The sequence below is a fragment of the Schistocerca nitens genome, chromosome 4 (genome assembly GCF_023898315.1).
Source record: "Schistocerca nitens isolate TAMUIC-IGC-003100 chromosome 4, iqSchNite1.1, whole genome shotgun sequence".
In the NCBI taxonomy this organism is placed as follows: Eukaryota; Metazoa; Arthropoda; class Insecta; order Orthoptera; family Acrididae; genus Schistocerca; species Schistocerca nitens.
In genome coordinates, this window is record NC_064617.1 from 321,490,479 (window position 1) to 321,515,316 (window position 24,838).

The 24,838-nt window shown below is 40.5% G+C and overlaps 1 protein-coding gene across 3 annotated transcripts in view; it reads left to right on the forward strand.

Annotated features, from left to right (window-relative positions):
- LOC126253679 (serine/threonine-protein kinase 19-like) overlaps window positions 1-24,838 on the forward strand; it is a 67,776-nt gene that overhangs the window by 38,322 nt on the left and 4,616 nt on the right. For 2 of the 3 annotated variants that reach the window (XM_049955202.1, XM_049955204.1), the window contains exons 3-5: window positions 3,340-3,496; window positions 15,368-15,456; window positions 15,560-15,631. In XM_049955202.1, coding sequence (XP_049811159.1) covers window positions 3,340-3,496; window positions 15,368-15,456; window positions 15,560-15,608 — 295 coding nt within the window. In that variant the 3' untranslated portion in view covers window positions 15,609-15,631. Of the gene's footprint in view, window positions 1-3,339; window positions 3,497-15,367; window positions 15,457-15,559; window positions 15,632-24,838 lie in introns of those variants that run through there. The other variant, XM_049955203.1, reaches the window with a different exon arrangement.

Genomic DNA, 24,838 nt, shown 5'->3' on the forward strand with positions numbered 1-24,838 from the left:
GGGTGCTGATGACCATGATGTCGAGTGCCCCTCACCTCAAGTCACCACCACCACCACCACCACCAACAACAACAACAACAACAACAACACTATCATCATCATCATCATCATCATCATCATCATCATCTTACACACATTTTGCTGTCAAAAACAACAGTTTGTAGTGCAGTATGAAACAGAATGACATTCTTGACAACCTCAGACACCCTACAAATGATTAAACCCTTCTCTAAGGACACTGTGGGGCTGCAACTTCATTGGACCTAATCTGATCCCTTTGGAGTGTAGCATGACCACAATTTCTGCTCTGGTATACAGGATGGAAACACTAGGGCCATTCAGAACCATTCAGTGAAATTTGAAGGTTATCCGAAGCAGCAAAGGTCATTTGTTTCTTCAGCCCTCCTGTTTCACGCTGTTCTATGGCATGATTGAGAGGGGGAGGGGCAGGTTGCGACTTTGACAGTTGCATGAAGAAAACAGTAAACAGTGCCTCATAAGACCCCCACCGCCCTCCCCCAGTTTGGCAACACCCTCGGTGCCACCTATGCACCTTTGCTGAGCACTTTAAAAATATACTTGTACAGAGACAAGCCTTGATTGATTTCTAGGCACCTGTGAGCAAATAAACCAGTGACACCCTTCATCTGAGTTGTGCTACACTGTTGCTCTTGTGCGTGCTTGCAGGTGTGCTGAATACGAGCAGTGTCTAAGGAGTTGCCCGTCCACAGGTGCTTAGGAATTGGTCGAGGGTTGTCTCCATAAAGGTACATTTTTAAAGCACTCAAGAAAGATGTGTGGATGGCACTGAGGGATGTTGCCGAGTTGGGGGAGTCTTAGAGGGACCCTTTGCTGTTTTATTCATGCGAATGTCAATGCCCTCCCCTCCCCCTCCTTGATGACACCATAAGAGGGTTGAAACAGCAGAAACACTCTTCGCTGCTGCAGATCACATTCAAATTTCCTTGATTGGATTTGAATGGTCCATAGTGGTTCCACCCTGTATACCAAAGCAAAAATCATGGTAACACTACACTCCAAAGGGTTCAGATCACATTAACGGGGTTGCAGCTCTATGGTGTCCTTAGAGAAGGGTTGAATCATTGGGGGGGGGGGGGGGGGATAACAACAGTGTCAAAGGTTGTCAATAACAATGGTCTGTAGCATATTGCATTGCAAACTCGTTTTCAGTCACAAAATGTGTGTAAATCAATGCCCCAAGGGAAGGGATGGTTTTATTGACGCCATCCCCTGAGGTCTTTCTGCAATGAGTCTGAGTGACGGTGTTTCAGATGTTTTCCTCAGCTAACCATAAGAAGGCTGCATTATTTCAACACTGGCCATCACAGTTCTGTCTTCCATTGCAGAAGTGTCAATTGAAGGGATGAGATGTGGTTAAGGGGAGGAGGGGGCGGGAAGTGGTGATCTTCCCATGGTGTGCCATATGGACAGTGACATTGGACATAATTATGGTGAAATTTGGTGCTAATACAACATCATTACCCATTTTACACCTCATATGAATGTCTCAGCTCAAGCCTTTCTCTTATTCATGTATATACACCTTGCTTTTTGAAGCTTCACCAAGCCTGTGATGTCACAGAGAACTGTGCTTTTGCACCATTACAAAGGAAGGTTGTTGGCAACTTCGAACCAAATTTCAAACTTCTCTGGCACATCTGGAGAAAATGAATGGTTTCAAAAAGTGACCCTTTAATTCTGTTGTGGACTGTATGAAAGGAACAAATATGGGCCTTACTAAGTAGCTCCAGAAACCGGTCGATACACGTAACCTAAAAATCAGTGTCTTTTGGAATCTGAGATTCATTCTTGTTGTAAAATAGGAAATATTCAGAGCACATAAGACTAATCAGTAATTAGAGAAAATTGCCAGGAAAGTGAGTGAAATGGGATGGAAAGGCAGATTGGAAGAAAATGTATAAACGAACATAAAAATAATAAACAGTAAATAACAGGAGTAAAGGTAACAACCCACCATATAGCTGAGGTGTTGAAATGTCAATTGGCACATGAACCACACTGAGAATGTTGCTAGCTGTTGGATGAATTCTTGTTTAGACTTACTGGAGCAAAGCTACACCACATTGTCCACATTAAGTACATTGTGCAGGCACTGCAGCTCAACTACACGATTGATTTGTCCAAAAGCTAGCTATGATATCTGTTTTGTTTATGTGCCAATTGCCAACTCGGTGCTTCATTTGTATGTTGGATTGTTAACATTTTGCATTAACTAAAAATAAGTTATCCTTGCAATATATGACATTTCATCCTTCCCTCCTGTGTCTTCTCTGATTTCCTCCAGCACTTTCCAGGAATCTCCTGTTAATTCCTAGCACTCCAATGGCAAGTGGCACTCAGCATTGCGAATTTTGTTTTCCCCTCTGATTTCGAGCGTCATTTGACCTAATTTTTTGTAGTTCTCACATGCTTCGTTCTTGAATCTGACTGTACTATGCTCTTCAGTACTGAACAGTACTGTCATCTAGAGAAGCCTGAGTTAACTTGGTGTCAAGCTGTAGCAGTTGTGTTGAGAGAGAAGTTGTAATTATTATGTTCAAGTTAGTAGGTGTGAAATGGTTAATTCTCCGTGCACAGTCCTTTCTGAGGAAGAGATTGTAGAGCATTTAGAGAGATGTCTAAGTGAAAAAGACAGTGACAATGATTTTGATGATAATGGTGCTTCATTTGTAAACAGTTAAAGTGAAATTAAAATGGAAAGTCCACTGAGAAGAGCTTAAAAACTTTCATACAATGAAAAGTTTTGTACTGTAATGCTTATGTAAATTTATCTAAAAGTGCACTTTTTGATGCGTACCCTAATTGTTGGTCAGTGGCCTCGCTGTTTTCACAAAATGACTCTCGCAATTCTCTGTGGTGTGCTCGCCACCTGGCTGGCCACAATTAAAATAAGAGTGCGCTGAGATGCCCTGTGTCTGGAGTGCAAAGGATTAAAGCTAATATATATAATTACTACTGCTGCGGCTTGCTAACCTGTCTTTATTGTTTGTGTGTATTTAATAGTGGTTAAATTTTGGTGAAAATATTCCTTATAAATATTATATCTAAATTAACGATGATATGAAAAAGATAGAGTGCTACTCACCATATAGAAGAGGCTTTGAGTCACAGATATGCACAATGAAAAGTGCATGTCTGCAACTCGAGCCACCTCTATATGGTGAGTAGCAATCTATCCTATTCATATTGATATTATTCCATGCTGGACTTTCTGTTGTTTTATTTCTAAATTAATAATACAATAGGAAACACTAAATGAAGAAATTGTGCCTTTTACATAGTTTGAATTTTTTACAGATTTTTGTTTGGATGTGGTCTGCTAACATTAAGATCAGCTTCGAGTTTTTGGTTCTCTTTTCCAAATGCTGGAGATTTCATGAAAACTTACTTAAAGGGGAGGAAAGCTGTCCTAGCAACAATAAAGAGGAGCAAATTCAGTGAAATTCTACAGCCTGTGAGAAAATAGTATTATTTATTCCTAATTTAGAAATTACTAACAAACCATCATATCAAAACAAAACATACACACTGTTATTTTATCAATGACACATCAATGCATTTATGTATGTATTTCTGCTGGGCTTACACTTCTCTTTAATTACTTTTATTCTTCCAGTTTTCAATAAAAGCAGCAAAGAACTTAAAGGTTGGAGGAGGTCAGTTCTCATTTTGACCATAAATTTGCACATCTCGTAGGTGGTGGTAAATGGTGAGAACTGAATCATATTTGGTCTGGCAAATGCTAGGGTCTGTTGGTAGTGTTAGCTCAAAGCCTCCACAGATTTTATCACCATGAGCTCTGTGTATAGTTCAGCGAATAACATTAGGCCCAACGGAACTTGATTTAAAAGGGGAGATGTTGGCTTAATCACAGTGTGTGAAGTGGAATTCATATTTTGGTTCAGCCATTCTGATTCAAATTTTCTGTGGTTTCCTTACATGCTGATTGGTTGATAGTTTCTTTATCGGGACAGTCAGTTTCTGTCTGAGTTGTAATCTGACTTAGGTGGTGTTCCCTTTCTGATGCAGTTGATATGTTAAACTACAACTTTTGTCTTTGCCTTAGCCACTTGATTCACAAGGAACATAAAAGTATTAGTCTTATGAGTAGGAAAGTTGCTTCTCACCATATAGCAGAGATGCCGAGATGTTACATACCATCCTGGATTTTCCATTGTTTGAAAATGTCAAACTTGTTATCCTTATTCTTTATAAAAAGAAGTATAACTCCTATACATACAGCTAATATCACAAAAAGTTCTGAACAGGCAGCTACCTGAGTATATTCTGCAGTCCAGTAGCACTAGTTCCAACCAGATACACCTATACGCGTTTGAGTAGTATGTTACTCTTCGATGATTTCAGATGCCAGTGTTATGTTGTTGTTTTTGGTGGTCTTGGTCCAAAGACTGGTTTCATGCAGACTTCGCTCTATCCTATTCTGCTCCCTGAGCTAACGTCTTAATCTGTGCATAAATGCTGCAACTTGCATTTATTGGAAGTTCCTTACTGTATTTGATACTTGGTCTCTTTCCACACAGGGTCAGCACAATGGACTTTCATTCAGGAGGACATGGTTCAAACCAGCATCTGGCCATCCTGATTTAAGTTTTCTGCGATTTCTCTAAACTGCTTCAGGCAAAAACCGGGATGAGATTCTTTTGAAAGAGCATGGCCAACTTCCTTCCCCACCCTTGCATAATCTGATGTGACTGATGACCTCACTGTTTGGTCCCCTCCCTCAAATCAACCAACCAACCAACTCCTTGTAAATTTTTACCCTCCATTACCAAACTGACAGTTTCTTGATGCCTCCGGATGTGTTCTATCAACAAACCCAATTTTTTGTCAGTTTGTTTTATAATTTCTTTCCCTAATTTGATTAGGACGGTAACAGACTTTACAAATTATATCAAAGACTTCCATTGGTGTTGGTAAACTGTAGGGAGTACTAACTTACAAAGAGGACACTGAATGCAAGTTGTCGTTCTCAGCTCGAAGACTGATGCACATCTCCATGCTGGCATGTCCAGTACAAATCTCATCACTACACATTACTGCTACCTAAACCCAAGGTTACTACATAGAAGGTTGTGCCAATGCATTTGACCGTGATTGGCTGTGACGGCACTGTCGAGAAGCAGTAACAGCATGAAACACATTCTCATGTTTTGATATGGCACTGTTTCACATAAACTAACATTAATTTATGAAAACTGAAGGGCAATGTAATGAAGCATCCCCACCCCCTGCCACACACACACACACACACACACACACACACACAGTGACTGAACTTACTACTTACTGAGGCCATGAAAATCTTACATTGTCGTTCTAGAAATTGCAAGAGAAAAATTATAGATTACAGCTTCTCTTGACACATATAAGTGTTATATTAGTTTTTAACACACAGCTTCACCCACATACGTGTATGTTGCATATATTGCACACACACATATATGTCTGACTATCCTATTTTACATCATACGACTCCAAAGAAGATGTGAAATTTATCTGTGGTATTCGGCTGTGTGGCGTGATCTTTGATCCCAAAACATGTTGACAGAAATATTGGCAAACCGCAGAGCTCATTCTCGCGGCGTGGTTTACACAATAGCAGCATAACAAAAAGGCAAATTGCACTTTATACTTTTAAAGCATGCCAAGTTAAGTAAATCCATTTTGGTATATGTTAGTTATGGTTTCATCAAAATAATCAGCCCTCTGAGGCTCAGAATTTGTTTTCTAGGATGGTCTTGGCAACACTGGGATTCCTGAGCTGGGGATCTGGTAAGCACTACCAATCATCTGTCACCATAAGCTCTGTACATGCTTCAGTGACCACCATATTGTGTGGCACTGGAACATTGTGTGTCACAGGGAACGGGGATCTTTGTTTGATCACCCAGATCACGAGGGTGGAAAAACCTCTACAAAAGGAAAAAACCTCAATTTCAAAGTGTACTGCATGCCGATGAGGTGCATGGCTGTTGTGGTGGAACAGTTGTTGGTGGACAACTTCCGGGGAATCTGCTGCACCTCAATTGTATAAGGCTTACTCAGGCACACACATCTCTGTTGTGAGTGGATCTGTTGTATTTCCCTAACTGATTGTGGAACTGAGATGGAATGCTTGAAATGAAATGTTTCACTCCCAGTGGAATAGGTGGGCCACTGGTGGGTATCAGCCAGAGGTGTACAAATTCTCCTTCCATCCTGCCTTCCCCTATCTCCACTGCAACCATTAAAACAGTTCAATCTGCCGCAGCACAGATGCATGAATACATGTGTATTGAAGCACAGTGGTTAGAGTAGGCCAACTTGGGTTCCCACAAGTGCAAGCTTCACAGAACCCATTCAGCCTGCTACACCTGACAAAAGGTTGCACTGTTAATCCACTATGACTAGCCAGATATATGTTTGGGTAGGTAGTTTCATTGCAGCTCATTTATCATAACTGTGTGAGCAGCAAAATAAACAAACCGAACTTGGAGGAGGCTGAGGAGAAATTAAGACTGGGGAATATATACCAGACATGAAAAGGAGCTCAAGTCCAGCAGGGGAAAAGTTTTCATGAGTTTATGGGGCAGCTCCAATAAAGCAGTAGGTGTCTCTCAATATAAATTGTATAAAAAGTTAATTAACACTCTTTCAGGAACCTTGAGTGTTTTATGACATGGTTGTAAATTTGACCAGCGATTTCCTCAGTCCATAAATATGAGGGTTGGAACTTAAATAGTGGCAACTATTTATTCACAACTGATACAAAAGAGTTACATGTTTGCACCTGTTACTGTCCTTCGAAGTAGTCACCAACTTCCCAGTCCCATCGACGGAACAGAGCAGCTGCAGCATGCACTGTATGCGCCTGCACATTTTCATACAAAATGATGGGTGGGTTGCGCAGAAAGTGTCACCGCTTCTGCAGAGCTGCTCACAAGTGATGCTCCAAAAATGAACAGTAATACTGTGCACAGACAGTCTGCCATGGAGGAATGTAATGTGTTAAAATAACACCATCACAGTCGTACACAAGGATCACCATAACTTTCACCATACTGGGGCTTTGATGCACTTTCAACTTTCGCGGCAACCCATAATGACATCATTCGTTGGATTGGCGTTCCAGTTTTGGCACGATGTGACCATGTCTCATTCAGTATTAAGATACAGTGTAAAAAAGCCTCTCCTTCGCACTCGTAGTGCTCAAAGTGCATCTGAGCATCCATTTTTGCATTTCTGTCAAGTCTTGCGGAACCCATCGTGATGCAATTTTTCACGTGCCCAGGCATTTCTTCAGGATGCCAGGCACACTTGTATGCGCTAATCCGGTTTCGTGGGCGAGCTCACGAATCATATGGCGTCGATCACTGTCCACTAACGCGGCAACAGCGTGCACTTCTTTTTCAGAGACACTAGGATGACCTGCCTGATGCATGTCTGCCACAGTTTGCCGACCTTTGTTGAAGGCTTTTACCCAACGCACCACTGTTCTGTACGGCAATGCCGATTCCCCGCATACCTCTTGAAGACTTCGATGACGCTGTCGTGCTGTATGACCTCTGGCCCATTCAATCTTGATCCAACTCCATTGTTCCTGTTTCGAAAACAGAGTGACACTGTTACATTAGACAGCTTGCTCACAAGTGGCTGTTTTTCCCTCGATTGCGGGCACATGGGATGGGCTCGGAGGTACGGTAGGTATATCAACAACATGTGCTATCAGTGACAATAGTAGAGTCCATTGCATAGTGTCTCCACAGCAGTGTTGCCACTATTTAAGTTCCAACCTATGTATTTTGAAAGAAGTCAAAGACTTAGTGGCTGACAACTGTGTGGAACTGTGTACTAAGGACTTGAGGCCGAAGCATTGAGAGGCTTTCTAAATTTAGGGTAAACACTGATTCAGATAGCAAAAAATGTGGCTCAGTGGATATTAAAACCACATTCTGGTGGTAACTGACATAGTGCGAAGAAACCTTAGCATGAAAGAATAGTTGCTTCTTTCAGGCATATACTTTTTAGATTAACACAGTATGCAAAACAAACTTTGTGTTGGCTAGAATGAATTTGGGAAATTTTGAATGAACTGTTTTGCCATTTAGAATGAATTCAGTGAACCTGCAACACACATCTGGAAAAATTAAGTGTTGTAACTGGGGTCATATTTGGCAGAAATATACGAAGGTTACAAAAAGTAGACTTCCAAAACCTAACTTTAGTTCCGTTGCAATATAATAGACATCTTCAGGTTCTTAGATGCAGTGATCTCAACTTTCAGAGATGGTTCTTCCTACTAAAGAAAACATGTATTAGAGGTTACCTGATGATGCTTCAAATTGAGAATAGCCAGTACTAGTTGAAAGACAGTGAAGTTTCAGAGAAAATCATTCATATCAAAATAAATGCAGTACATAAACCCAAAATACACTAAAAAGGAAAAAAAGTTCAAATAAAATCAACCATTTTCTGGCCTACAGTGACCCAAAATCAATCTATATTTCATTGAGTCTCATCTTGTGATACTCGGGTAAAAAAATACTTTCCATCAACCTCCGAACTCTACTCATAACACTACATTGGAAGTGTACACAATAAACTGTGTCGTAGAGTAGCACAGTGGAAAGATGGGCAGGCAAGAAAGACTTCTTTAGCGTGCGCTTGAGTTGGGCATGGCGTGGCTTGGAGGGGAGTGAAGCTGCCAGCCCATTGCACTGCTAACATGCGGCAGCTTGCATGTCTATCTACCAGGCAAGCAGGGACAGGTTAAAAGTGGAATGTGTACACCTCTGGTATGGGCATGCAATTCAACATGAGGGCTTGTGTAGCCAGTCCTCCTGAGATAGGGATTTTTCAGAGTGCTCATGTTAATAGTAACGGAATGCATGCTGTTGGTCAGACTGTGTTTATAGTAGTTAGTTTGAGAAGCTTTTCCTTTTCTAGATTCAGAAGGGTTTACAGGGGATTGCTGGCCTTTTAAAAGCTGTCAGGCTATTGCGCAATGGGATGCTGTTGGTAGAAACACCTAGTTCCCAACAAGTAAAGGACCTCCAGAAAACTCAATGCCTTGAGGAGCATGCAGTAGAAACTAAACTCTACAACTCTGTGAACTACAGCAAAGGTGTACTTTCCCAGAAAAGAACTGAAAGTTGATTGGACCTAATAAGGCATTGTTGACGTGCAAAACCTAATGAAAAGAGTGGATGGTAATCAAGTGAAATCAGGCCTGTTCATACTGACTTTCAACACCATGAAACTTCCAGAGCCTGTCAAGGCAGGTTTTCTCCACCTAGGCATGCAGCCTTATGTCCCGAACGCCATGTGGTGCTTTAAATGCCAGTGCTTTGGGTATACCACTCCTGGGTGTAAGGTAGAAACCACTTGTGGCAAATGTGGTACAGCTGCCCAGGAGTCAGTTGTTGATCTCCTTTGAAGTGTGTGAACTACTCTGGGGATCACCTCTCTGGAGTAGATACTGCAGTGTCTTCCTTGAAGAAAGGAGGATACTGGAAATTAAAACAATTAATTTCATCCTGTATGGTAAGGCTAAAAATATCTGTAAGGCCTGGCAGCCCCCCATGTTCACTACCTCCTTTGCTTCTGTTCTTAAACAACCAGTTCAGAAGACCAGTGCTGTACACAAATGGAGGTTGGTAGTGTCAGCATTAGTACCTGCATTTGTCAGTGCACTTGTGCTGCTACAGTTACCTCAAAGACCATACCTCTGCCCAGAACGCCAGAAAAGGCTGTGGCTGCCAGCATTGAGGAGCTCCCAACCCTGCCAAAGGTTCAGTGTAGTCCACTGTCCTAGCACTGCCACTACCATCTCCATGGTTGTGATTCCAAAGCCTCTCCAGGCAAAAAAAAAAGGGAATTACAGACATTGGCTGCAAGTGGTCATTGGTCAGATCAGTGGGGAAAGTTGAAAAGTTGTGCGAAACCAGGATTCAAACCTGGCTCTTGTACTTATTAAGCAGATGCCCTGACCACTGCACCATCCGAACACAGTGGTCATTGCAACTGCATGGACTACTGCAGCATCCCTCCCATCAGAGCCAAATTCTCAACTTATCCACACACTACAAATGTAGTGCCCCTTCCCTAATATCCTCATTACTCATGGCATTTTTGAGTGTTTATTAAATGCTGATGACTGCTGTATTAAGCTTGTGTGGCGATGTTTTGACTGTTCAGGCAACGTCTGTTCTAGACCTATTACTCCATGCAGTTACACTTAACATCACAACCATAACATTCCCTTATTAGATTGGTGTAGAGATTCGTCCTTGCAACTCTTGTGATTTATCTCAACTCTTGTGATTTATCTCAGCATCCAGCTAAGCTGTGCCCTGTTCTTCCTTGGCATCGAACTTCTTTCTTCCTTCCACATTTGTATAAGTGAATTGGCTGTAAAACAAAATATTGCTCCTCTACTCAAATAAAGTCCAATTAACTCTGTATATTGTCAAAAACTCATAAGCAGCTACATGTTACATAGAATGTTACTACCCCCATAACCAACTAATAATTTCTGTCTCAAAGACACCTCGTTAACATTCTGTACATAACTATCACTTATGTACATCATATTCGTCTTCCTTGGTGTCAGAGATCTTCCAAGGTACCAGAGCTCCTTCGTTCCTCCTTGCTCCACAGTGATTACAAATCCTATCCAGCAGGTAGATTTCGCACCAATTGAGTAGTGCTTTCCCACAGTATGTGGCTCAATGTTTACAAACTAATTGCGATCACACACATCTTTGCCCTGAGCTTTATATTTGACGTGCATGGTACACGCCCTTCTGTGAATGCCATGGATTACTACATATCCCTCCACTAAGAGATAAGGTGTCTTGATCATACACTTTGCAGTTAATCAATGCAAATATACATATCCTCTAATTAGAATTGTCATGCACTCTTTTCTTTTATATTTAAGAGCTCCTCTACTTTGGATGGCAAAGTGGCATTGAATGAGCCGTAATTTCATTGCCTTTTTTTTTCCAGAGCACTTTCAGCTCTTTAACCATTAATTTTTCTTACCTCTGGAGGAAGCAATTATTGTACAAAATTTTAAGATCAAACATAAGATTACAAAGAGTCAATTACTCATGGTAAACTAGAGAGTTAGATAATTTTTACTTTCTCAATTTATTATCCACTTTGGAGGAGATGCTACCTCAAGCAGGATCTTTATTCCTTTTCTTCATGAATATTACACTTAAACATTTCTCCCTTGTTGTAGGCTGTATTTCCATGGATTCAGCACTCTTATCCTTTTATTTTGCAGGCCAGGTCAGTGTAAAGTACCTCTCCTTTCTTCTAATGTGGTTGGAATCCTCCCTTTCATGAATCCACTCGAACCTGGCATACACTCCCTTCTTTGGGGTTTGCTTACCCGGAAAGTGGTTGGGATCCTCCCTTCTTTGGGTCCATCTGAAACTGGCACAAGCTTCCTTCATTGGGGATTACTTTTCCATAACTCCCAATTTAAAGTAACTCACCCACCTTTTCTGCTACTTTATTGAGTGCTTCAGTACTTCTCTCCTTTCATTTCACCTTGTATAAAGACTGTACCCTCCATGAAACTTCAGCTACCTCCCACTTTTCCTGTCTGTTTTCCTCTTTTATGTTCTCCCATACTAATATCCCACCCTCACTGAAATAACATGCACAATATTCCATACTCTACGGCGTCAGTAATTAACTTAACAGGTTTGTTCATCTGTGGGTGTTTTAAAATGGTTACCTCTACTACAGCTACTTTAATCTCATGAAAGGCCTTAAGACTCTTCGTTACCTCAAATCCATTTACTTTTTTTCCCCCACCCCCTTCAACAAGTTTAATAGCTTATGATTATTCAAGGTCTGACCTCAAATCTATTTCCTATAGAGTCCTGCTAGTTCCAGAAATGCTTTCAATTGTTTTGTACTTTTAGTTTATAGACATTTTATGGCTCGTTTCCTGTTTGGATCTGCTTTTATTCCATTTATGCCTACCAAGTGACCAAGAAACTTAAGTTCTTCTGTCCCAAAAGTAGACTTTGACAGTCTTATAGTGATATATTTGATGTAAAACCTTTCTAATGTTCTAATCAGTAAATCACAATGTTCTCCCCATGTCTTGGACACTTGGATTATGTCATCTACATAGCTTATTAGTTATTTTAATAAACCTGTACCCAGCTAAGCATCCAAGGCTCTTATGAATAGCAACACTGAGATATTTAATCAAAAGGATAACACTCTAAATTGGTATGACTTACCCTTTAAAAAAGTCAGTTTCTTTGAATTGACACCAATTTTGATTTGTCAATACCCAATGTGAGACCCATCAACCTAAAATACTTTGCTTGCTCGAACTTCATCAATATTTTGTCTATACTGACTGTTTGATCTCTCTCAGGATCTATGTGCTTATTTAGAGTACATGCATTCAATTTTAGACGCACTGTCCCTCCCCCCATCCTTTTACACACTACTAATAACAGGTTATTGGATACACTAGAACTCCTTTCTATTAGTCCTCCTCCTAAACGTTTTGTTAATCTCCTTTTGTACTTAATGGTACCGAATTGGGTTTATAGAAAAAAGGCAGTTTATGTTTGATCTTAAAACTACAAACATAGTTTCCAAGTACTCCAGATTCATAATCTTTCATCCTAATTAGTTCTTGCAGTGTACTTTGTGTATCTATAAATCCGTCATGGTGCTTGTTGTTAAAAGGTGGATGTTATATGTCTGTATTACCAGTAATCTTCCCACTACATGGTGCTATAATACTGATCTTGATAAGTACATGTTAATATATGTGCTGAAAAATCCAGTATTACTTTAAATCTTATCAGCCAATCAATACCTAGGAACAACTGCAAATTTACATTAGGCACTACCAAGCATTTCTGCATAGACGTAAAATTATTTGATGTTATCAGTAACCACACTTCATGCTTAATTTGTCTTGCTTTGCTTCCAGTTATTTCTACTATGTATGCTCCACTAACTGGCAGTATTGGATACACTCTATTGTTTTAATACTTCCAACAAAGACACAGATACACGGGAAATTTCATTTCCCAAATCTATGTTCACACTCACTTCCAGATCGTCACTCTATAATTGTTTCTTTGTCTTCTTCAGCGAGTAACCAATTGTATATTGGTGTTTCCTGACTAAAAGCAACCAACTTCTTTTCATATGGGCCTGCACTTAATTTGACATATCCTGAATTGTGTCCCTTGACTATGACATCCATCGTTTTCTGTTACTGTTGTTGTTGTTTGGTTTGTCAAAAAATACTTCACTATTCTAGCACCTTCCTTGAGGCCACTATTTGTAAACATTTGTGTATCAGCACTTTGTTCTCCCCATCTTTGTTGTTTCGATTTACTATTCTGACTTTTATTTGCCGGACAGTAATTAACCTCTCTGGTATTTAGTGTTAAATCTACCTTCTCCCTGGCATGTATCCTTTTAACTGGGATTATTGTGCTCATTATTCATCGTGCCTATATTTTCAACAAATGAAACCTCTACATAAAATTTTCTTTCTTACATAATATGGTAAACACCTTACCAATACCTTTGCTAAATTTACTTCATATATTGGGTTATCTAAATACTTCGGTCTTGTTAGGTGCCACTGTGTGTACTTCTTGAAACTACCCCATGAACTGAATTCCAGCATCAATTTCTCTTATATTTTCTTATACCAGTAGTTACACTTGAATTTCTCCTGAAAATCATCTGATGAGGTAAACTCTTCCGAATGGATGGTTCCCCCACTCAGCAGCTTCCTATAGCATATAACTAGATTAAAAGTCTATCTTCCTAGAGTCTTCTCACCTTTGTGATAATGATCTTGAAAACACTTGCAGAAGTTTGAATGTATGCCCCAACTGGTTTTAACTTTGTAAAATGTTCATAAAAATTCATCATGATTCCCAACTGGTATTCCTATAGTGGTATTGTTGAATCAAAAGATTTACCTTTAGTTTTCCTCTAGTTTTTTTGAGTGTATCCAATGCCCCATCTGGTTTTAACTTTGTAAAATGTTTATAGAAATTCATTATGCTTCCCAACTGGTATTCCTATAGTGGTATTGTTGAATCAAAAGATTTACCTTTTGTTCTCCTCTAGTTTCTGGTAATTCGACTATTTTCTTTGCCATGGTCAAATTAAGTAAACCAGTGAAATTGGTGCTTTGGTAGAAAATGTCACCATAAATTTTCCAAAAGAATCAGAGAGGCAGGTAAAGGCAGACGTTTTTGGTCACAGCAATGTGTTTTGACTCCCTCAGCAATCAAACCACAAACATTTCTTAATGGTTCTGTAATCCACACTCATTTCATTCACTTTAAGTATAAACAGTAAATGCATTTGTTTAACAGTCAAGTTTTCATGAGATAGCTAATACAGCACCCAAGTGAGCAATGACAGCTGCTTCAGAGTATTAAAAATATTTGCATAGAGGTTTTTACTCGTGTTGGGTTGTGCAGAAAACAAAGCATGTATAGATGAATATAACTTAAATGTAAATCAGTGATAGTATCAGAGGATAAACAATACTGAGAAATGTAGCATGGCAGCAGCGAAGGGTAGTGATCCATCATCTGAAGTTTTAGAATTTGTCATCTTTGATTGCAAGAACAGATTACTGTACTTGTCTAGATAAACTGTGATCATCTTCAGAACAGTTTGTTTTGAAGTAGGTGCTGTAAAAAATTGTTATTGGATGAAATTTTTGTTTTTTATCACCACAGACTGATACGGAGATGATCATAATTGATCAAAATAGAAATCAAATTTTATAAAATCTTGCTATCAAAGACTGAAAAAAATTCAACAAATTACTATGTTGTTACAGTGTTAGTTAGTGGTATTTATAAAGGCTCAACTTAATGTTTGCTATTTCCCTGTCTGATTTTCAAATACTGTATTTTTTTTTTAACTGGGTGGAAAAAATCCAGTCACTAACAACCTTATTACATAACATACATATTGTCAGTATTACAGTCCAAGGGAAAGGATCAGCGGGGTCTTCTATCATCACAGACACTACATTTTACATTTCAAATAATATTTCATCTACCTTTTTTTTCTGAGTTCTATGATCTTTGACCTTTGCAGTCATCGGATTCTTGTTGTAAACACTTTTTGCTGTACCCAAAAAGCTGAGACAAAGGGGAAGTCTAATGTTCTTGGAAAAACTCTAAAGTACATTATGTAAATTGTGAAAGCCACTCGTGTCTATAATACTGTAGCACTAAAGCTATTAAAGTGATCTCTGGGTGTATATTCACATTATTTCTATTTTGCATAGGAGCTTGAACAGCGGAAGTTGAAGAAATCCGAGAAGTTTGGTATGGAGTTCTACATTTACGACATAATTGGTGCTGACTTGGTTGAATGGTAATTGTTTTTACTGTGTATATAATACCATTTTTTGTGTATAGGAAGTTTTTTTTGTTATAGTCAAGTCTTTAATAACTTGTATTGTTTGTTGTACTTTCAGTATAGAAACAACATCTGGAAATCTTCTGAGATTACGGAAGAAGAAATAAAGATTTTCCATATCTAAAATAAACACATTGCTTTATTTTGTTAGAAAAAAAAAAACCTTACATACAGAACAAGACCAGCAGTAGGGCTGGTTCTTGTTCATTAATAGTTTCAAATCATTTATGCTATAAAATTTTGATAACTCTGTTTTGAGTGACTCAATATACGACATTTCAGATACCTTTCTTTATCCTGGGAGTAGTACCAACATTCTGTAACTTGTTGTATAAAGCCCCCCGGTGTGGCCAAGCGGTTCTAGGCGCTTCAGTTTGGAACCGCACGACCGCTGGTTCGAATCCTGCCTCGGGCATGGATGTGTGTGATGTCCTTAGGTTAGTTAGGTTTAAGTAGTTCTAAGTTCTAGGGGACTGATGGCCGCAGATGTTAAGTCCCATAGTGCTCAGAGCCATTTGTTGTATAAAAAGCTTCTGTTTTGGTAGTTCAGTTCCCATCTACCTGCATTGTAGAATCCAGTTTTTCTTTTTGGTTTGACAGGGTGTATACGTGGACAAGGAAAAAAAATTCCCGGATTTCCCGGTTAAAAATACACTTTCTCCCGGGTGACAGTATATTTTCCCTTATCAATCCTTTGAATGGTTATGGTTTCATACACGGCCATACAATTTCCCGGCACTTCAGAAAACTAAACTCATGGAAAAAGACACGTTTTGGAAATATCTTTGATGTGCAGCAACATGTACGTTGTGTATTTTTGTATTACGAAAGTATACATTGGAATTCCACCAAACACCGCATGTTACTTTCCGAATCATTGAAATCGAGATTTCGATGCGCTTTTGTAAGCTATTCGTAGCTCATGTCATGTGCGCCAGCCGATGACAGTGGATATTCAGAGCATAGGACACGTGATGTAACCAGCCTACAGCAAAATCACTCTTAACTAGCACGAACACACAAACAGGGAAAGTTAATAGCTTAAATTTATATACATAGTGTTGCTACAAGAAAAGCAAAGCTTTCACGTGTAATATTGGTCTCTAAGGTTAATAAGCTGCAAGAGAAGCTAAGCTTTCGCATATACTGCCGATCTTTTTTGCGCACGTTACACTTTAAGATATATCACACAAACGTGCCAGCAAAATTTTTAATAATGACATAAATGTCTGCTCTTCAGGGTTTGCAATTCTTCTAAATGACTTGTCATCACAGAGTTGATTTTTTAAATGAGAGGCAAACGCTCTGTGATTTAATAAATTCATGGTACATTCGTGCACATAGTTCAACTTACATAAAAGGATATTTACTTTGAAAGTAACACTTTTCAACCCACTATTCGCAATATTTTCCCCCAGCCTGTTAGAAATGGGTTCATTTCAACAGTTGCCAGAGCGCGCCAGATTAACAGGCGCCACCGTGCTTGGGTAGCTATCATGACGTAGGAAGCTCGTATGTACGTACGTGTAAACCATTGGAAGATCATACATTATGTGGTTTTCCAGGTGTAAATTTTCTTGGAGCACCAGTACTGTATAACATCATCTTTGGTTCTTTATTATGGCATAATGCCATACGTGCTAGAAAATGAAAACGTGCACTTGAAATGCAGCGAACAGTTGAAACTAGCCAGTACTGTGGAATTAAACATTTCGTTTCAAATACATTGACTGCCTCTGCGGAAAAGGGTAACAAAAGTCAAATTTCGTTAGCAAATGGACAAAAATAACGTCATTGTTTCGCAAGGCGATTAATGCTTGACTATAAAAAAAGTGTAAATAAAATAAAATCTGAAACTTTCAGCCTTCCGTATTTATGTGAATGTGTTTTAATTCACTTGATAGCTCCCGACCACAGATATCCGTTTTGTTTTCATTTGACGTGAGACTAAACGAAGGGGAAACAAAGACTAAACGAAGGGGAAACAGCAAAAATCACTAGATGTAAACACGGGTCACGTGGAGACTACCCACTATAACTCAGACTGCTCTGCACATCAGCCCCAGGTCTACGACATTTGCGAACCGGGTCAATACTAACAAAAAATAGAATTTTCAAAATATGTTCAGCTTGTAGCGCACATCTTTCTGAATAGTCTGAAACATAAAATATATGTATTCGAGGAAATGACAGACATATTATTTGGTCTTAAGCATGCCAAAGTGCATTGCCACGCCTCTTCATAAAGCATTTTTCTACCGCACGTCCAAACTATATTCAGGAGAGTGGAAATTGAAATGTCCTGTGGTGCGTCTCCTGCTCCTAGTTGGCCTGTTTGACAGTCTACCCCTCTCAAAAAAACCTCGCAATTAATAGCGGATGGGATTATTTGTGATCGAGAGAACAAGAACTCTTCAGAAAATCTGAACTCTTTATTGTCTATTAGTTAACAACTTGCTGTTTTGTGTGACATAAAATTAAATATAGGATATATAAAATCAATATAGCATTTTTTCTCTCTAATCTTGCTGCAGCTTTACATGATGTGCTTTCCTTTCTGCGAAAGAATCTATTACCTCATCAAAGTTCGTCAAACGTTTTGCTACATGCAAAATTGAAATGTCATTATCTAATACTGAAAAAGCTATTAATACAAATAATACCCAAGACTGGTGTGGTTTCTCGATCTGATTACGTCTATTTTGCCACTGTGTGCTAGATAAAACAAAATAGGCCTTTCTAATATGGCAGCAATTTTGTAACACACCAAATAAACGAGACTGTTTTGGTACAAATTGCCAACACGACAGAATATAATCCACGAAGTACCAATATCAAATGCCTATTAGGCCTACTACAAGTAAAAAGCTTTACATTAGGAAATAGTTTCACGTTTCATTCATACACACCAGCTTCTCAAGCACGAGATCGAAAAGTAGTATTACGAAATTTTTATATAAATTTGGAATCTTCTTATTCTTCCATAATTTATGTGATGTCCCCGTTTCTTCTCATTCTTCGTTCTAACAAACAGTCTTGTCATCACCAATTCTGTAGCTATTGCTGCCACTGTCAAAATTTGTTCGCCGATTAACTTCACTAACCCTGCCAGAATCACAGGTTTAGTTATTCTGCGTTACTTCCAGAATAGAACTTACGTGGCTGCTAGTCGGGGACTGTCCTACTGGTCCTTATAGTGTAGCGATCTCGCCAAAAATTTTCAGTCAAAATTTCATTTTCTTGGATACACCGAGAAGATAATACGGAATCTTTCTCACCTGTTATTCCTGTCAGTTGTTTATCTCCATTCTAGTAGTCTGAATCTATGGATTTCGCTAGTAATTATAACAACACTGATCATTTGCAAACCCAATCAGCCACTTAATCAGACAGTGATTGGCATCCATCTTTTCAGCTTTATTCGACTGTGCTCGTATAGCCCTGTCCCCTTTTCGTATGCAGAAAGTTTATTTCTAGATGCGAGGATTCTGTCAGAGACATCACGTACACTATGCATGCATTCAAAAGTCAACTTATGAGTCATTCAGAAATCAACTTAAAATGTGTTCAAAAACCAACAGGGAAGCATTTCAAAATCTTATGAATAATCGACAGACAAACATGCGCTGGATGCTAGACGCTTTGTGAAACAAGTTTTTTCCCCTCAAGAATATGAATTTGGCGCCCCCTTTTCCCGGTAGCATCTAGCTGCTTGCTGCCAACAGCCACATTCCTGTAGCCAGAAGCAGGAGAATCTACTACTCAAAATGTGACTCAACTGTGCATGAGCCAACTCGTAACTACTAAAATGAATCTAATGTAAACAGTTGTGACATCACGCTCATCAGAGGCAATTTGTTGTTATGAAGCATTGCATAGTCTTCCTAAAGCCTTTGACACATTTTGCTGTTGGGAGACGCTCGCATGAGCACTGCGCATAGTTGTTGTATATGGCGCATTTAAGTTTAGTATCGGTTCTTACCAGTCATAATTACAAAAATTTAACTGAAAACTAAAACAATGAAAAATTCCCGGGATTCTAAAAATATCCAGGGTTTTTCCCGGATGAAAAAATTCCCGGATCTCCCGGGTTGTATACACTCTGACTTACATAAAATTATGGGGAAGGCTTTCAAAATTCTTGATATTTGTTTAGCTGACACATAGAAATAATTATGAGTGAGTTTTCATTCCTGTATCTAGCTGCTGGACGTAGTATGCTGGTGTAGGTACTGGAAAAATGAAAATGTTTCACTGTTGGATGCTATCCATCTCCATTATATTATGGCCTTTCTGCAATATTACTTTTCTTATCTTAAGATCAGATTAGATAGAAAGGTTAACCAAGACACTTCTTGAAACACTGTTTTTATTTTGATTTGGATAGTCATCAGAAACCATAATTATTTGCTTTTACTTCACTATTTCTTGAAAATGAGTAGTCTTGGTCACATTGTCATGCTTTGTGCATACATTGTTGCTACTGCAGTAATTCCAAATGTAAAAGACACCAAAGTTTTGCTGTCTGCAAATGCTTATTCTTTTTCCAAGATATGCATAATTACCTTCCTTGAGAGTGATGCCAAGCCTCAGTTGTGGATTTGTCCAACTGATGATAAATATTTAATGCCTAAATTCCATCTGAATAAAAGACATATCTCTTAACTTAATATGAAGTGACAATTCAGTGCCTTAGTGGTTGCTTCAAGCCATTTTTAAACAGGTCCTATCTATTTCTACAGTGTTTTCATCATCTCTGGGCCTTCTTGAACCTCTCCAGGTTCTAACTCGGTTCCATCATAAGTGCTAATGCTATCTCGCCCCTGAATATATCAAACTGTTATCTCACCAAAGCATTGAAATCGTGCAAAAATAAGTCTCTGAACATCCTTGCTTTGATTCCATCCTTATAAGATAAAGAACAGTAATAACCACTGTGCTTGACGTAACTTTTTGTTCTTGTTTCTCGAAACCTCCTAAAAGTACATGACACTATTAATGTTAAGTTTACTTTTCACCTTGCAGATTGAGAGCCCACAATTTTTTACTGTTATAGAATCTGTAATTCAGTTTCAAGTGAAATTACTTTCCCTTCATTGCAGAAAATAACTTTGAGAAGCATATTCCATTTTTCACACGGTGTGACATTTCCTGAGTGTCTTCTTTTTACTCTCTATTACTTTTGCCATGAGCACTCCGTGTCTTGCTTCCTCCTCTATTACATTTTTCGGAATTACACTTTATGCAAAAATGCATGCTACATAACTCAGTCTGTATATGTGCAGATGTGGGCATTGCACTTCATTGGAAGGGTAGCGCTGTTTAAAAAGAAGTCTACACAAGATAAACTCGCAGATTGCACAGGCAAATGTGGTGGCCGTCCCTTCTGGATCCATATGTGGAATCATCCACAGCTCCGGGCAAAATTCTCCCTCTACATCTTGGTCAATTAACCACGCAAAGACTCTGAAACGCTTCTTTACTTGCAATAATATTACGAAAAGGATAGTTGCTACTCCATACAGCAGAGATGCCGAGTCGCAGATACGCATAACAAAAAGACTGTCACAAAATAAGCTTTTGGCCAACAAGTCCTTTGTCAAAAATACACCCATCGCACCCCACCGCGCACGCACAACTCACATACACATGACCACAGCCTGTGGCAGCTTTTAAGCCATACTACGAGCAGCAGCAGCAGGAGTGCATGATGGGTGGGAGGGGGATGGTGAATGCTGCTGGGGAGTGTGCAAGGATGAGGTGGAGAGAGTGTAGGGCAGCTACGTGCAGTCAGGAGCTTACACGGAGAGTGGGGGTAGCAGTAAAGGAGAGAAGAATAAAGAATGTCAATGTCGTGTTGAGAGGCGTGTTCAGCAACAGGATGGTCCAATTGTTTCTTGGCCACAGTTTGTCGGTGGCCCTCCCACAACGGTATTCTGCCATCCATCGAACTACTAAATATACTCATCCATCCCTACACAACCTCTGCTCCCAATCCCTTACCGTATGGCTCATATCACTGTAGTAAACCTAGATGCAAGACCTGTCCCATACATCATACCGCCATCATGTACTACATACAGTCCAGTCACAATCATCATCATCTCATCAAAGACAGGGCTACCTGTGAAACCAGTTATGTGACCTACAAGCTAAGCTGCAACCACTGACAACCAACACCGTCTGTCACAAGAAGCTTTCCATTCACATGGATGCCCACCGCCAGACGGTGGCCAAGAAACAACTGGACCTCCCTGTTGCTGAGCATGCCGCCCAACACGACATTCTCCATTTAAATGACTGCTTCACAGCCTGTGCCGTATGGATCCTTCATACTAACACTAGCTTTTCTAAATTGCACAAATGAAAACTCTCCCGTAACACTCATGGCCTCAACATTCATTAGTCATTGTCCTCATCCATCAGCCACTTCCCTTTTCCCATTCCAGCACTAAACAACTGTCTATTCCATCCACACACTTTTTACTTCTCTCCTTTTCCACTAACCTCCCTCCTTCTCCTCGTCACCTCTGTCTAAGCTCCAAATTGTGCGTAGCTGCCCTACCCCCTCTCCACCTCATCCCTGCATGCTCCCCAGCAGCACTTACGACCCCCACACCTACCCTGCTATCTCTCCCCCCCCCCCCCCCCCCCCCCAGTTGCCTCTCCCATCATACACCGCTGCTAGGCTGTGGTCATGGTCGTGGCTGTGTATGTGTGTATTTTTGACATGAGCCTTGTTGGCCGAAAGCTTATTTTGTGACAGTCTTTTTGTTGTGCCTATCTGTGACTCAGCAGCATCTCTGCTATATAGTGAGAACAGCTATCATTTTTGTAATATTGTTACATTCCATCCTATCAATAACACTTGGTTTATGAATCATGAAAGAAGATTGTATACACGTAAGAGACTTGGAGAAACTAGAAGGTTTCAAATCGATTACAGAATGGTAAGACAGAAATTTCAAAACCAGATTGTAAATTGTAAGAACTTCAGCGGGCAGATGTTAACGGTGACCATAATGTATTGGTTATGAACTATGGATTAAAGCTGAAGATACTGCAAAAAGGTACGAAATTAAGGAGATGGGTTGAGAGTTTCAGAGGCAGCATTAGGCAATGATTGACTAGCACAGGGGTAAGCAGTATAGTAGAAGACAAATGATTAGCTTTTAGAGGTGAAATAGTGAAAATAGCAGTGGATAAAATAAGTAAAAAGACAACATCTACACTCCTGGAAATGGAAAAAAGAACACATTGACACCGGTGTGTCAGACCCACCATACTTGCTCCGGACACTGCGAGAGGGCTGTACAAGCTATGATCACACGCACGGCACAGCGGACACACCAGGAACCGCGGTGTTGGCCGTCGAATGGCGCTAGCTGCGCAGCTTTTGTGCACCGCCGCCGTCAGTGTCAGCCAGTTTGCCGTGGCATACGGAGCTCCATCGCAGTCTTTAACACTGGTAGCATGTCGCGACAGCGTGGACGTGAACCGTATGTGCAGTTGACGGACTTTGAGCGAGGGCGTATAGTGGGCATGCGGGAGGCCGGGTGGACGTACCGCCGAATTGCTCAACACGTGGGGCGTGAGGTCTCCACAGTACATGGTCTCCACAGTACATCGATGTTGTCGCCAGTGGTCGGCGGAAGGTGCACGTGCCCGTCGACCTGGGACCGGACCGCAGCGACGCACGGATGCACGCCAAGACCGTAGGATCCTACGCAGTGCCGTAGGGGACCGCACCGCCACTTCCCAGCAAATTAGGGACACTGTTGCTCCTGGGGTATCGGCGAGGACCATTCGCAACCGTCTCCATGAAGCTGGGCTACGGTCCCGCACACCGTTAGGCCGTCTTCCGCTCACGCCCCAACATCGTGCAGCCCGCCTCCAGTGGTGTCGCGACAGGCGTGAATGGAGGGACGAATGGAGACGTGTCGTCTTCAGCGATGAGAGTCGCTTCTGCCTTGGTGCCAATGATGGTCGTATGCGTGTTTGGCGCCGTGCAGGTGAGCGCCACAATCAGGACTGCATACGACCGAGGCACACAGGGCCAACACCCGGCATCATGGTGTGGGGAGCGATCTCCTACACTGGCCGTACACCACTGGTGATCGTCGAGGGGACACTGAATAGTGCACGGTACATCCAAACCGTCATCGAACCCATCGTTCTACCATTCCTAGACCGGCAAGGGAACTTGCTGTTCCAACAGGACAATGCACGTCCGCATGTATCCCGTGCCACCCAACGTCCTCTAGAAGGTGTAAGTCGACTACCCTGGCCAGCAAGATCTCCGGATCTGTCCCCCATTGAGCATGTTTGGGACTGGATGAAGCGTCGTCTCACGCGGTCTGCACGTCCAGCACGAACGCTGGTCCAACTGAGGCGTCAGGTGGAAATGGCATGGCAAGCCGTTCCACAGGACTACATCCAGCATCTCTACGATCGTCTCCATGGGAGAATAGCAGCCTGCATTGCTGCGAAAGGTGGATATACACTGTACTAGTGCCGACATTGTGCATGCGGTTCTGTCAGTGTGATCATGTGATGTATCTGACCCCAGGAATGTGTCAATAAAGTTTCCCCTTCCTGGGACAATGAATTCACGGTGTTCTTATTTCAATTTCCAGGAGTGTAGTAGAAATCCTTGGGTAACATACAAAATAATGACTTGAACTGATGAACAGAGAAATTTACTGTAATTCATGAAAGGAGAAAATGTAAAAACGAAGCTGGTGAAAGGGAATAAAGACATCTAAAAAATGAGACTGACATGACATGCAAAATGGCTGAGCAAGTATGGCTAGAAGACAAATGTAAGAATATACAAGCATATATCATGAGGGGAAAGATACATACTGCCTACAGGAAAATTAGAGAAGCCATTGGAGAAGAGAAAAGCACCTGTGTGAACATCAAGAGCTCAAATGGATAACCAGTTCTAAGTAGAGAAGGGAAAGTGGGAAGCTGTGGTAGTATATAGAGGGTCTGTACAAGGGAGATGAACTTGCAGGCAGTGTCACAGAAATGAAAGAGGATGTAGATGAAGAGCAGATGGGAGACACGATATTACGAGAATAACTTGACAGAGACTGAAAGACCTAAGTTAAAACAAGGCCTCACAAGCAGACAACATTCCGTCAACTACTGATAGCCTTGGGAGAGTGAGCCAAGACAAAAAAAATTCCATTTAATGTGCAAGATGTGTGACAGAGGCGAAATATCCTTGCACTTCAAAAAGAATGTAATAATTCTATGTCCACAGAAAGCAGGTGCTGTCGGGTGTAATTATTACCAAACTATCAGTTTAATAAGTTGTGGTTGCAAAATA